Genomic DNA, 14,106 nt, shown 5'->3' with positions numbered 1-14,106 from the left:
CGATGCCTCTGTTTCTGTTAGTGAGCTGTTTATTTGCTAGTTTGTTTTTTCTTGGACATGTCTTCCACTTAAATTTATTGCATTCTTGTGTAACATATTTGTTTCCTGATATTTATCTATTTTTTGAAATTATTATGAACTTCTCTTGTGTTTTACTCCTTGAGCTTGATTTCTTACTCAGATAGTGTTGAAGCCACATGATTTCCAATCAGCAATGAAGTTAGAATCATCATAGAAACGACGCCGGGTGGTTAATGTTATAGCTATATTTCTTTACCATTTTGTTGTTCACTTTCAACAGAGATCTTGACTGGTCTCTTGAATCTTCCAACAGATTCTTTTAGGTAAGTCTTACTAGTAGTGTCTCTAAATGAACTTCCAAAATCAACTCTTCGACGCATTTTCATGAGGGATCAATAGTATATTCAGATTAAACCTCAGCGGTCAAAGAATTATGTTTTCCCTACTAGTCCATGACTTGATGAACTTTACATTCACAAAAAAGCCTCTTATTAAAATGATAATGCCCCGAACTTTAAAAATCTTCTAGGCATAAACACCCTAGTTATAATTAGAATTTCTGTTTAGTTTTGAAGATGTTTCTTTAGCAAGTTTTTTAGAACCTATATAAAGACGTGATTTGGTAAAACTAAAATTTTATTTCTATAGACAATTGAGGCCCTTGATAATGATAGAATTTCTTATTTAAATATTTAGATTTGTTTGGGGTTTTCACATTTATAACATTCAAAGAGTAATTTTTTTTCTTAAAATTTCAATGTTTGTTGGGAATTACTATCTTTAAGCAAAGTAACTTGGTGTTGGCTTGTTTGTGTCGTAATTTTGTTTAAAATGATGTTCACACATAACTGTCACCATCTCACCACCTTGTCCACATAAGCCTCTTCTTATCAAATACAATATTATCTATACAACATCACTCAAAGTTAAGAAGGTTCCATGGAAGAATTGACCCTCAGAAATAATTCAAAGGATGTATTAGCATCTTGCTCAAACTTATGTTCAACTGCATCAATAAACAAACATTTCTTCTACATAAATTTTGTGCACAACGAATATTCTGGAGTGTCTAGTTCAGCATGCTCACTTCTAGGGGATGCTCACACATTCTTGAGATGCTGTGATGTACTCTAGTAAATACTCCTCCTTTTAGATTCAAGTATAATATCTCAAATTTATAGATAGATATATATTATTACATATATCCATATATATATATATATTTATATTTGAGGGAAGAGAGAGAGAGAGAGAGAGAGAGAGAGAGAGAGAGAGAGTTGGACTTGGCTGTGGTCGAGTGGATATTTATTCAGATCCGATTAGATCCAGATTAGATGATGATAATTCTAAATCTATGATCCAAGTTGTTTGATGTGATCCACTACCTCTAAATTGTTTGCACATCAAAAATCGTATAATTTGCAGATCCTTAGCCTATGCATCAAATTGCATGATTTTTGGTATGAAAATAATTTAAAGGCAATACATTCAATATCTCTGACCAAATCTAAATGAAAATACACTCAAGTGTAGCCAAGTCTGTTTGTCTCTCTCTCTGTGTGTGTGCATACATACATACATACATATATACATGCATGGATTTTACGTGGATTTGAAAAGTAGTGCGAACATTTTCCAAGACAGGTTTTGAACCAAGAAAGCTATCTCAAGGGTTTACCATCAAAATTATGTGCAATTTTTTTTTTGAGATGGATATAATTGTTGATAATGGTTTCTGAATTTCTGTGATTTGGTATCATCTCAAATCTGGAAAACATAAGGAACTTAAATCCATGCAACTATAGATTACACGAAAGGAATCTGCAATCTGTTCTAAACCCTTGTAGTGCCTCCTCCATGGAAGACCTGCAAAATCAGAGAGCTTTGTTAAGTTTCAGACCCTCGACTTTGTTTTCCCATACGGTTACTCAGAAAATGATGGAAGATTGTGTTACCACTTGCAGTTACATTGAACAAGTAGAGCTGGTTTCCAGCAGCAGTAGCTGTGATGAGAGCACGGAATGGTTCCAGTTCATATGATAGTAATGTTCTTCCTGAATGCTCTGCTACCTCCATTCTTAGAACCTTTCCTTCTACATTCTCGCCAATAACTTCTGGCCCAAAAGCGTTGATCAACTTCTTAGGTGGACCAATTTGTTCAATTTTGTCATTTCCTTCAAGATCTAAAATATTATTGGAAACTCATTCCTCATAGTTCTTCCTAAAAAGAAAAGGAAATGGATAAAAAGAATCAAGGAGACCTGGGACTGGTATTTACTTGTAATGGACCCCTTTAATCAGGTGGTATCCTGTGCAGGTGCCTTCAATAACTTTATATGCTGACGATCCTCTCCCGTTCACCTTTTCTATGAAATGGAACCGTTTTCTTTTCCTTTTCCTTTTTTTTCCCCTAATTAGATGGAACTTGTTTCTCATCCAGTTGGTAGCCATGCTCTCATGGATGAGAATATGTGCGCCTGCGTAAGGGAGAGTTCGTTGACAGTTGCATTGATAGGGTAGTTGATAGTGAAGAAGCATGAAGATAGGTTTGCCTTAAATGATGCTAAACTTCAGTCCAAGCAATGTGGCCCTGCATGTAATCCTCCACATGTTGCACTTTTTTTCCTCAATAGCAATTCATCAGTATGGATTTGGTAGTCTGTACATGTAGAGGATTTCCTCTTTAATTAGAATTATAAATGAGAATGAGACAGGTCCAAGATGATGTACAAATTTTCTTAGTGCCCATGTAAAATTCAACCGTCTGGTCAAAAAACTTTTTGAAAGTCCAGCAACATGTTTTCACATTCAACTTCCTTTGAATCTATCCATCCATTACTGAATGCAAGTTTTGGGAATGCGTCTCCATCTTAGAGTTCCACTTGTCCATACGCCCCTGTTACAATACATGATTAACTGGTGATTGGCATGGGCAATTCTCTAGCTCAATCCATGAATTAGAGACAATCATGGGCAATTGGATGTCTCTAGCTCAATCCATGAATTAGAGACAATCCCACTCTCTCTCCTCTCCCCCAACCGTGCTCCTTTCCAAAAGTAATTCTTTCCCCTCGTCCACCTTTTTCCTCCGCACTCTACCCGTAGTGCATATGCATCCTATACGCTAAATACTAGTATTTGCTGTGGCTTTATTTTTTTTTTTTTGCTGGTTCTCATTCGCGTTCTGTCTACTTTGGTTGGTTAATTATTCTATTCTGTTCCTCCTGTTTGTGTAATCGGATATTTAAATACGGATCGAATAGTTATCTATTCATATCCATATTTTTTTGATGAATACAGATACAGATATTAGTCGGACGCTCAAATTTATCTGTATTCGGATATGAAAACGGATCCGGATGGATGTTATCCGATCTGCTTTCATCCCTAGATGCGGGCACCTATCTTAATTTTACAAACATATATATATATATATATATATATATATATATATATATATACATATATATATATATATATATATATATACACACACATATATATATATATATATACACACACATATATATATATATACACACATATATATATACATATATATATACATATATATATATATATACATATACACATATATATACATATACACATATACATATATATACATATACACATATACATATATATACATATATACATATATATACATATACACATACATATATACATATATACATATATACATATATATACATATATACATATATAGATATATACATATATACATATATACATATATAGATATATACATATATACATATATACATATATACATATATAGATATACATATATACATATATACATATATAGATATACATATATAGATATACATATATACATATATAGATATACAGATATACAGATATACATATATAGATATATAGATATACAGATATACATATATAGATATATAGATATACATATATATATATATATATATATATATATATATATATATATATATATATACTCTTTAGTGGAGTCCTTAAAAAATAAAGTGTATGACTTTTTCCATTCAAAATGATAAGTGGCATTTCAATAATAATAATAATAATAATAATAAAGGGTTACAATTTTTCAATGGAAGGGAAGGCAAAGGGACCAAATTTATTAAAGAGAAAGAAGAATACAGAGAGATAAGAAGAGAGACATAAGGGGCTACATAAGCACATAGTCGTCTAAGTAGTTAAAGTCCCTTTCTTTAATAATAATAAATATAAAACAAGTATTAAAAGACTCCAAGATTCAACGCTAATATATATATTGGATAATAATGGATGAAACGAAACTTGTACAAATGTCCATAGATTTCGTAGTGTATCATTCTAGCTAAAACCTGTCAGTTTAGTTTTCACACCTTGTTCTAATCTTCTTAGGCTCGAGAAGAGATTTGGATGCTGCAGGAATACCCTATACTTTGAAAGACTCTCCTTTCTTTGATTCTCTAGGGGACCTTTCCCCATTATTGTTAATCACTAGCTCACATTTTATAATTTCTAGTTTTCTCTTTTGCTTGCAAATTAAGGAGACTGCATTATTATGCACTAAAGAGCTCATAATTAATTAGATTCTGAAAAGGATCAGGTTGGGATCTATGTCTTCTGGAATGCTGCTTGAATGAGGCTGCTCGGGGAGGGAGAGTGCAATGCTTCTTGCACTCTCTAAGTAACTCTCAAATCTTTGAGCTGCACTCGTTGTCTTTGAGCTCTCGTCACTTGCTCTTCCTGCCTCTAAGTTCCATGCCTCCTCTTCCTTCGCACCAATACCATTCTCTACCAACAAGTCATGCGATGCGAGGACTAGTTCTTCTTTCATTAGATGATACTTGAGCACATGCTTACGAAAAGTCCAATCCCCTGTCACCGAATCAAATTGATATAGAGGGAGGAATCGGTGACCGTGCGCTGCGACGAACTCGACCGAAGCAAGGATGAAGGCAAACTCTTCTTTGGACATGTAGTATGGGAAGCTAATTCTAGTCCATCCAGGCTTCAATCCACTGTACCCCTGTCAAATATGACAATTTGCATTAAGATTGCAAGTGTTAAGGGAACCATCCTTGCTACAATAGGAATCATAAACCGTAGTCATAGTTTGTGGAAGATCAGATATATGCAGTCTTACCTCTGCATCCAGAGAGACTGTTTTACCAAGAGAAAGAAGAAGATATTGGTAATGGATGCTGAGATTAATACCTTCAGAATAGCCGAGCGAATGCGAAGAGAGAGTGTGTTGTCCACTCCAAGGAGATGGTGGCCGTAGGGACCGGCGCAAGCACAGCCCCCACGAGCCTGGATGCCAAAGAGGTCATTAAGTAGCCTTGCAACGAAGCGCCCATGGAGGGGCTTGCCTTCCTTGTTCTCTCCCTCTGGCCACCTATAACCTTCTCTTCTTACTCCATGACTAGTAGTCCTAAGTCCATACGCCTCACTGCTCGAGGAATTCATGGGAGGGTACACAAGGAAGGAGAAGATAGGGAGTCGCTTGACTTGCTTGTTGCCTAGTACTACGATGTTCGTATTGTGGAGGAGCCTTCCGAGTGCTGTCTCAGCATAAACTCGCTCTTGGAGATCGATGAGATCATGGCCAATGTACTCTTTCACCCAAAAGGCCATTGCAGCTCGAACCTTTTGGATGATGGGTGGAGTTCCACTGTCCTCCCTCTCCTCGACATGGTCATAGTACAGCGTATCCTGCGTTTTTTTTTTTTTTTTTTTTTTTTGCGATGTCTTAGATTCTCATCGTAGAGAAAACTAAATCTTACCATGAACTCATCTCTACCTTCTCATTGAAGCCATTAACGTAAGCAACGGTACCACCTCCACAAGTTGAAGGTGGCGAAGACCTCAGCTGATAGAGGGCTTTATGCATCAGAAGGATGCCAGGAGTTCCAGGGCCTCCAAGAAACTTGTGAGGACTGAGAAAGACTGCATCGTATCCATCTACATCTCCCGATCGCATGTCGATTTCTACATATGGGCCACTGCATCTCAACACAAGACTTATATAAGCACAAATCATGTTGCTAAAGCCATGAACATGCACATGAAGGCCCAGACACGATCATAGTTCATTAAATATAAGTATAGTTTCCCCAGTTACACGGGGAATGACCGGAAGTTAAAGATGGTTCAGTTTAGGTGGGAAGCAAGATAGCTTTGTGGATGGTTTTGTTTGATCTAAGAGCTTTCGAAGTTGGATAGTCATAAGAGGTAGCTGGTGCATCTTAATTATGAGTAGGTGGGAAGTAGTTGCTTGGTTACGATGGGAAGCAACGTCTCAAGTTGAAAGTTGTTTTGATCATAATCCAAAGTTGAAAGTAAAAGAAAGGAAACGGATGTATTCACATGTTAATTAGGCTTGTCATGAAGTCATGTACTATCACAAGGTCTTCCCTTAGAAAATGTATCCCAAGGTCAAATTATAGTTTTGATGTTCTCCAAGACTCCAACCATGATAGCTGGCCTGCTCATGGTTCAAGTCATCGGCTGATGTGGAATGGCGTCTAATTCATTCTCAGCAAACAAAATATTATATTGCCTGCTCAATTGAGTATTAGATTAAGGATTTTGCTGCTAAATTAAAATGGAGCAAGGGGTTCTGACCAGGTTGAGTGTCAAACCCACCTTTGCCACTCTTATCTTCTTTTTCCTTTTCTTCTTGAGTGCTACTTTGAAATTTTGAAAAAAAAGAGTTCTCCAAACCAGAACAGAAAACAAAGACAGGCTTGACATGGTGCAGCTGAGCACTGTTCTATCAAGGACCCAATCCAAAGACCAACCTCATCCCATAACATGAGATGAAAAATATGGAGGCCATTGCTTACCTTGCATCCAATGAGATGAAAAATATGGATGCCATTGCTTACCTTGCAGCGAAGTCAAAGCACGCAAATGCACCGTGCTGGTGAAGAAGACGAGCCAAAGCCCGAGTGTCGGTAAGGATTCCAGTGACATTACTGCAAGCCGAGAAAGAGCCGAGCATGGACCGGTTTGCATACTTCGGTGACATTAGTTCAAGACTCAAGGCCTCCATGTTGACCAGGCCCTCGTCATCCATGCCTATCTCCACCACCTCTGCGAGGCTCTGACGCCATGAGAGGAGGTTGGAGTGATGCTCGTATGGCCCGACGAAGACTACCCATCTTTCCTCATCCCTTAGGCTCTGCAGCACCCTATCTCTCATGATTGGAGGCACTGCAATGCCTATCACTTCCTGGAGTCGCTTGATGGCCGCAGAGGAGCCTGAGCCGCAAAATATGAGTGCATCATTGGGTCCTCCTCCCATGCATTGCTTGATGTACGTCGCCGCTCTCTGAACCATCCTTGTGGTCTTGCTCCCTACAAAGCTATCATCTGTGTGGGTGTTCCCTATAAGCAGATCAATTCAGAAATTCATTTCTTCCATCCAATTCAGAAGACAATCTATCAATTTATAACTACAACTTACATGATAACTTGCTGAAAACTTCTAAAAATTTAGATGCTTTAAGTTGTTTGTCTTGTTACAAACAAAGAGAGGAGGAGGAATGACCAACAGAAAGGAGCTAAGGGGAATAACTAGAGTACCATAGACTGGGAGGACTTTTTCGATGATATAATTCTCAATGTATTGCAAACACCTTCCTGATGCTGTGTGATCTGCATACGTGAGAAGGCGCTTCCCAAATGGGGTGTCGAACTCCAAGCTGCTTCCGATCAGCTGAGATCGCAACCATGCAGTCCTCTCTTCTGCTGCATTGCTTCTCTCCGACTTCGTCTGAAGTAAACTAAATAGCACAGATTTGGTGTTAGGAGAGTAATCATCGAGATTTGTTGAGTCATGTGCTTGATCGATCTCCATGATTCTTTGAAGGGAAGGCATGTGTTTGGGTCTGGAGAACTATAATGGTGCCATGCTTGCTGTCAATTTAAAGCTTCATGCCAAAAACAAAGGCAGAGAAATTAGTGTCTGAATTCAAGTCCGGAAAAATACTAACATCTGCAGTCTGACAATAGGACTTGGCACTAAGTATTAAATGTTGAAACAAGAGCACCAAGGGAGGGACATCCCACTGACTAGGAAAATAAAATCATCTGGAATTATGTAAGCCTGGGATTAATGGTCAAGGCGGTTACTTAAGGGAAAAAAAAATTCACCATTGTGATGTTGCCCTGAAGGCCAAGGTTGTCAACCAGAGCTCAAATGACTAATTATTTATTTGTTTATTTCTCCGTTATTCATCTATTCTAATCTTTGGCTGCCTTAAATCATCCGTTTTCCTTTTTTCTTCTGGCCTCCATGACTCTGTCTTCTTTGAGGATATCAAACATGCCAATGTCACTCAAAGAAAAACTTTAAGTTATTAAAAACCAATATATTACAAAGAGGTTGTAATCTGGCTTGTGCATTGACTTTTTTAGGATATGTGAGACATGATGAGATGATTCATCAACAGTAGAAGGAAGTCAATCCAAAATATGATGAGTATTTTTTACATTAAACTGCGACGTATAACTGGCCACATTTATTTATCTATTTGTTTTTGATGGAAGTCTACATTTGAATACTTTAAGCAACCTTTTTTGACAACACTGCTGGCTGTGGTATGCTTGAGCCACATAATATTTAGAAGAACAAAGGAATGTTCACTTCCACATTTTCTCGCCATGACAAGGTCACAAGCGCCCTAGATTTCTTCATATGCCTGCAACTTTCAGCTGTTATTTCTTATTGCAATCCAAGGGTAGGTTCATGAACCTGAAAGTTAAAATAAATCAATAGTGATCATTTTAATAATGTAAAAGGGAAACCTTGCGGGGATAACACCTAGTTCGTTTAGATCAATTGCCTTTGGCGTGTGACTTGGTATTTCAGAGCTCATTGCATTCTCTTTTTTCTATTTGGTTGGAATGGTTCCAAGTCCATTTGTCTTATGAAGTCTACAGACTGTAATTGAAAAAAAAAAGTGCATGATTGCTTGAGAATTTTAAATATTTGGTGGTTACGTATGATGCTTTCTTCTCATGAATTGCTGCATTGATCAAAATTCTAAGCTTGAGAGTATAAAAGTCTGTTTATAGTACTTAACAAAATTTCAAAGAATTAATGCTTCCATTAATGCAAACTGTTTTGGATGTTGACCTAAGTAGTTGTAGTTTTTCAAGTCTCAGGTTGTTATGTTGGTCCTTTTTTTTTTTTTGCATCATATGGTTTACTTTACGGGTTCAACTTGCCTAAGTCCTTTAAAAAAAAGGAAGAAAACAAAATTCAGGGGAAGGATGGGTTCAGTTCATTTCAACAAGTCATATCGTTGTTAGGTTAGCAGCTTTTCCTTTTTCAAGATGATGCATATATATTAGGGTCAGAATTGCTTGTGGACATCTTATTGATGTTAAATAGTAAGATTTATTGAATTTTGTAAAAAGAAAAAACTAAATTTGATATGTAACCTTATACGAAGGACACCTCTGAATTTATCGATGTATTTTTATTTTTCTTGCTTTGGAAATATATATACATATATTTTAGACAATCTGAACTAGTTTGGGATTAAGGCTTAGATGGGTCGAATCGAGTTGGGTTTCAGAAATATATCTTATATACATGACTTAATCTAGAACTCCCACATTAAAGATTTGTGTTAAGAATTTATCTTTAGTAGAATCTGCTCAAGAATTAATGGGTAGTAGTCGTTGGGTGCTTGTGATTGAGAGCAACATCTTCGTTGGCAATAACTATTTCATCATTGTAATCAGCTCTTGATAGCTTAAGAAGAAGCATGTTGGACATACATCTGCATGCAGGGGATGGATGTTTACCAACATATGTTGAGTCGAAAAATCCTTTCCCACCTGAATCATAAATGGTGTCTCTAAAATCTTAACCCACAATTGAATGTCTAATTGTCCGATGCTTTGCTACTAAGCTATGGTGGCATTTATATTAAAGTTTTGTACATCTTAAATTTAATCTGATGGAGGGGTGGGGATAGAGTAGAAGAGGAAAGAGGGTCCTGCAGTCCTTCAGAAACTAACAATAAAGTTGTGAGGACCCATGCGGGCGTATGGCTGAGTCGCAAAATTCTTTCCCACCTAAGTCATAAATGGTGTCTCTAAACTTTTAACGCATAATTGAATGTCTAATTCTCCGACTCTTTGCTACTAAGCTATGGGGGCATTTATATTAAAGTTTTGTATATCTTACATCTAAACTGATGGAGGAGTGGGGATTGAGTAGAAGAGGAAAGAGGGTCCTGCACATTCTCACAAACTAACAATAAAGTTGTGAGAACCCATGCGGGCGTATATTTAATTCCACATTAGTTATTGATCGGGAGATCTTGGGTATCTATATAGGACTAAGGAACTCCAAAAATACCTTCCGGCTAGTCTTTGTCAGAGAGGTCCTGCGTTGTGACAAAAGTACTTGCACGGTGAATTATAAATGATATGGATTACAGAGGGGTCTTCTGAAGAATTTTTAGTTCTGCTCCACAACTTTGATTGTGTTACCTATCGAGAGGGTGGAGTTAAATTTTGATCTTGGTTCCTTCTTGAAGATGGCATGCATCTCAAACCAAGACCAAAAAAGAAATTGGTTCCACCTAAACTAATTTAATAACTAACTTGAAGATTATAAGTTGTTGGCATAAATTTTAGTGAAAAATGGAATGAGATTGGTAAAAAGAATATCATATGTAAAACAACCATATAAAACATTTATGTCTAACTGAGCTTATGGAACTTGGATCAGCTGATTGTCACCCTCTCCACAATGCATGTTATAGAGAGAGAGGTAAATGGGCGAGCTTGAAACGTATCATTTCACTGCAATCAAAAAAAAAAAGAACCACCCTGCGCCGCCGATCCCTGCTTAACACCTTGCACTAACATGGTGTTCGCAAATTAGCCAAACAATGAAAAGGTCAGTGAATTGAGGGGAGATCTAGCAGTACTCAATATAAAAAAAATCTATATTTTTACTTTGTTTCTTTTGATAAGAGGAAGATGGTGGAAGTTAGAGTGTTTTTTTTTTCATATACCTCTTTTGTTATGAGGAAGAGAGTAGAAGTTTTAGACCTCTAAAGGTATGATTGGTGTTCTTAAGGAATTCTTTTATGATTTTTAAAATAAAAAATTTTAAAAAAAGTATTTAGTAGTATTATGTGAGAAATATTTCTAAAAGAAGTAAAAACAAAGCTTCTGACTTCTACTTCTTGTATTCTATAAAATGGGTCCTTTAAAGCCATCTTTTACAACACATGAGTATCAAACACTAATTATGGAAAAATATATTTTATCTAGAAAATAAAATAAAAATAATTTTAAAATAACTTTTAGAAAACAGAAATAGCAAAAAATATTTCTTAAATTCTGATGAATTCAACTTTCTCTTGCCTCCGCCAGCCAATTTGCTGGATGGTTTCCCTTGTAGAAAGTATGGGACACTTCAGTGTCCAAAATAGAAATAGAAATGAAAATGAGGATAAATAAAGGAATATGCAGTATCCAAAAACCATTAATAGAGCAACATATAAGCCCTTTTGTCCTTGGGTACATTCCAATTCCATGATCTCCTAACTTCTAGTGCTGTCAGTCCTAATAGTTCCTTAAAGCCAGACTCAAAGCTTTCAACCACTTCACAGTGCAGAGGGTGACTGACTTCCTTTGTCACCCTATACAGAGTTCTATTAATCATATACTCGATGCTGCAGAGGATCGAATGTATGCAGTCTTACCCCTTATGCAAAAAAGCTATTTCTATGTTTCAAACATATAGAAATAAGCAATTTTACCATTACATCAAGACTCACCCCAGAAGGGCCACTGGACAATGCGGTTCAGGGTAAAGGAGACTCAGTAGCTGCAGTGGGGTCAGAGGGAAGCCTCTCTCATGACTGAGCTGACAATGGACTCAGCATTTGGGCATGACTTGGAGTAAAAGCCTACTTGAAGTTGCCTCAAGGACTGGTATTGAAGAGAGGAGATGAGAACCATGACCAAGTGGAACAGAACATAGCTCTAAATGATGATGAGGGGAAGGGGAGGGGAGGCGCATTTGAGTGAGGAAGAGCATAGATGGAGAAACAGGTAGGAAGATGGCCACTAGGAGTGGAATGGATTGGAGTGGAGAAGTTGGCAACAAGGAGCAGGCCTTGTGTCACAATGTCCAAGAGATTAAAGGGGATGCAAACCAAGTGCCAAAAAGTGGGACAGGATAGTTGGTGGCATGTGTCTCTTGTTCCATGGTTTGAGCCCACCATAGTACTCCACCATGCAGCTTTGATGTTAGACCTTTTGTTTTGTGTATGAGTGGGTACATGTGGATTAAATATAGACTCCATTAAATTTTGCAAAGAAAGAAAAACTTCATCTAGGCTTCTCATAGAATTGCATAACAAAGTGCCTGCTACTGAAAAGAAGTCCCAAAGCTGACCTTTTTTCCTCTCAATAGTCTGTGTACACAAACTTCATAGTAAATGTGTCCACAATTGTCGCAACCCAAATTCGACACATATGGTCATGTTACCGAATGGTACAACCCACGATAATATGAAGCCAACCATTATATCTTAACTTCTAAATCCATCACAAACAAAATATAATAATTGAAAGTCCAATTTCATCATCCATTAAATAAAACCAATACAGGTTCATAGTGTCTAAATCCAAACATAAATACTAAACCCATAATTCTTAATATTTAAAAAATTATTTACTACAAATTCATAGTCAATTAAAATATTAAATTCTTCTATAAAATTTTCAAGCTTGCTAATGCAAACTCCAAGCCTAGACTATCTTTCATTCTTATCGACTCTATACATTTGAAGAGAGAAAAATAAAAATAAAGATATGTAAGCGACACAGCTCGATAAGTTAACCTTTCACTACATAACCGGATCAAGCATAAGTTTTTGTATGAATCGATGCATCATTAAGTAAAAATAATAATTATTGCGAGATAGAATATTTTATAGCACAATATATTAAAACAAGTCATAAAGCCAATTATGCATGCATAAATCATTCATATTTGATAAATATGGTTCCAAATTTATTTTACTAAAAAATTCATAAATCATTCTTCTGCTATTTAATCATATCATAGTTCCAAATATTGCTCACAGATATTTATGCTACAATCACTATATACTTGTGACAGGGTCGTAATCGACAAACATCAACTAATATTACCTGTTGGTAGGATTGTATATTAACTACTATTACCAGTTGGCAAGGTCGTATGACAACTATTATTATCCACCAGTAGGGTCACATACCAACTACTATTACTCACTTGTAGGGTCATATGCCAACTACTGTTATCCACCGGTAGTGTCGTATGGAACTGGATATTGATCTACCCCACTTTCAGAAGCCATATATAGCTATTTAAGAGCCTTTTTGTCATAATTCTTAAAACAATTTTTTCTTAGGTCATATTTTCTTAAATTATGGTTTTACAGAGTTCACAGCCCATAAATAAGCATTTAATAGTAGAATAATCATGAAATTATTCTTTTCATAACAAAAATATAAATTTCATAATTATGGAGTTCATAGTTCAAATAGTGCTTAACAGTAAAATAATTATGGAACCATTATTTCACAATAAATCATGAGTTTCATAATATCATATGCTTGATCTTTGATTTTAAGAAAATATGATATCATCAATATTTAATACTATTTTTATATTTTTCATAATACCAGAAAATAAGTGAAAAATTAAAAATTAATAAGGAGCGTTAGGGTTACTTACCTCTTTTGTCTTAGTCTTTCAAACTTCACTAGACTAACCTGCAAAACCTATCTAAAGATATTAAGAGCAAGATTAATTCCCATTCAATCACTTTAATAGTATTGAAATAACAAGACAAAGAACGATTGGCCAAATGACGGTGGCCTGGTTAGGTCAGGTTTAAGCAACTCGATGAGGCATAGACTTGATTAAGGCCAAGGCCATTCGATAGAGTTCATCATTACTAGATTTTATATATACTTAACAGGACTGGAGTGATCAGTCTGTCAGGCTACTCGGGCACCAAGGCAGATTAGGGCCCTTTTGTAAGGGTTAAC

The 14,106-nt window shown here is 36.3% G+C and overlaps 1 protein-coding gene across 1 annotated transcript; it reads right to left on the bottom strand.

Moving 5' to 3' along the window:
* Positions 1-4,441: 4,441 nt before the first annotated feature.
* Positions 4,442-8,864, bottom strand: LOC103711098 (uncharacterized). The gene is made up of 5 exons (XM_026806218.4): positions 7,612-8,864; positions 6,912-7,413; positions 5,825-6,026; positions 5,239-5,736; positions 4,442-5,050 (listed from the first exon to the last, which is right to left on the bottom strand). Exons 1-5 carry the CDS (start codon positions 7,904-7,906, stop codon positions 4,607-4,609), a joined length of 1,941 nt encoding a protein of 646 aa, XP_026662019.2. The 5' UTR covers positions 7,907-8,864; the 3' UTR covers positions 4,442-4,606.
* Positions 8,865-14,106: the final 5,242 nt, after the last annotated feature.

This window comes from Phoenix dactylifera, chromosome 13 (assembly GCF_051530095.1).
Source record: "Phoenix dactylifera cultivar Ajwa chromosome 13, Ajwa_hap1_PhDact_Kaust_v1.1, whole genome shotgun sequence".
In the NCBI taxonomy this organism is placed as follows: Eukaryota; Viridiplantae; Streptophyta; class Magnoliopsida; order Arecales; family Arecaceae; genus Phoenix; species Phoenix dactylifera.
Note: the sequence above shows the minus strand (reverse complement) of the source record. Positions and strands in the feature narration are given on the sequence as shown.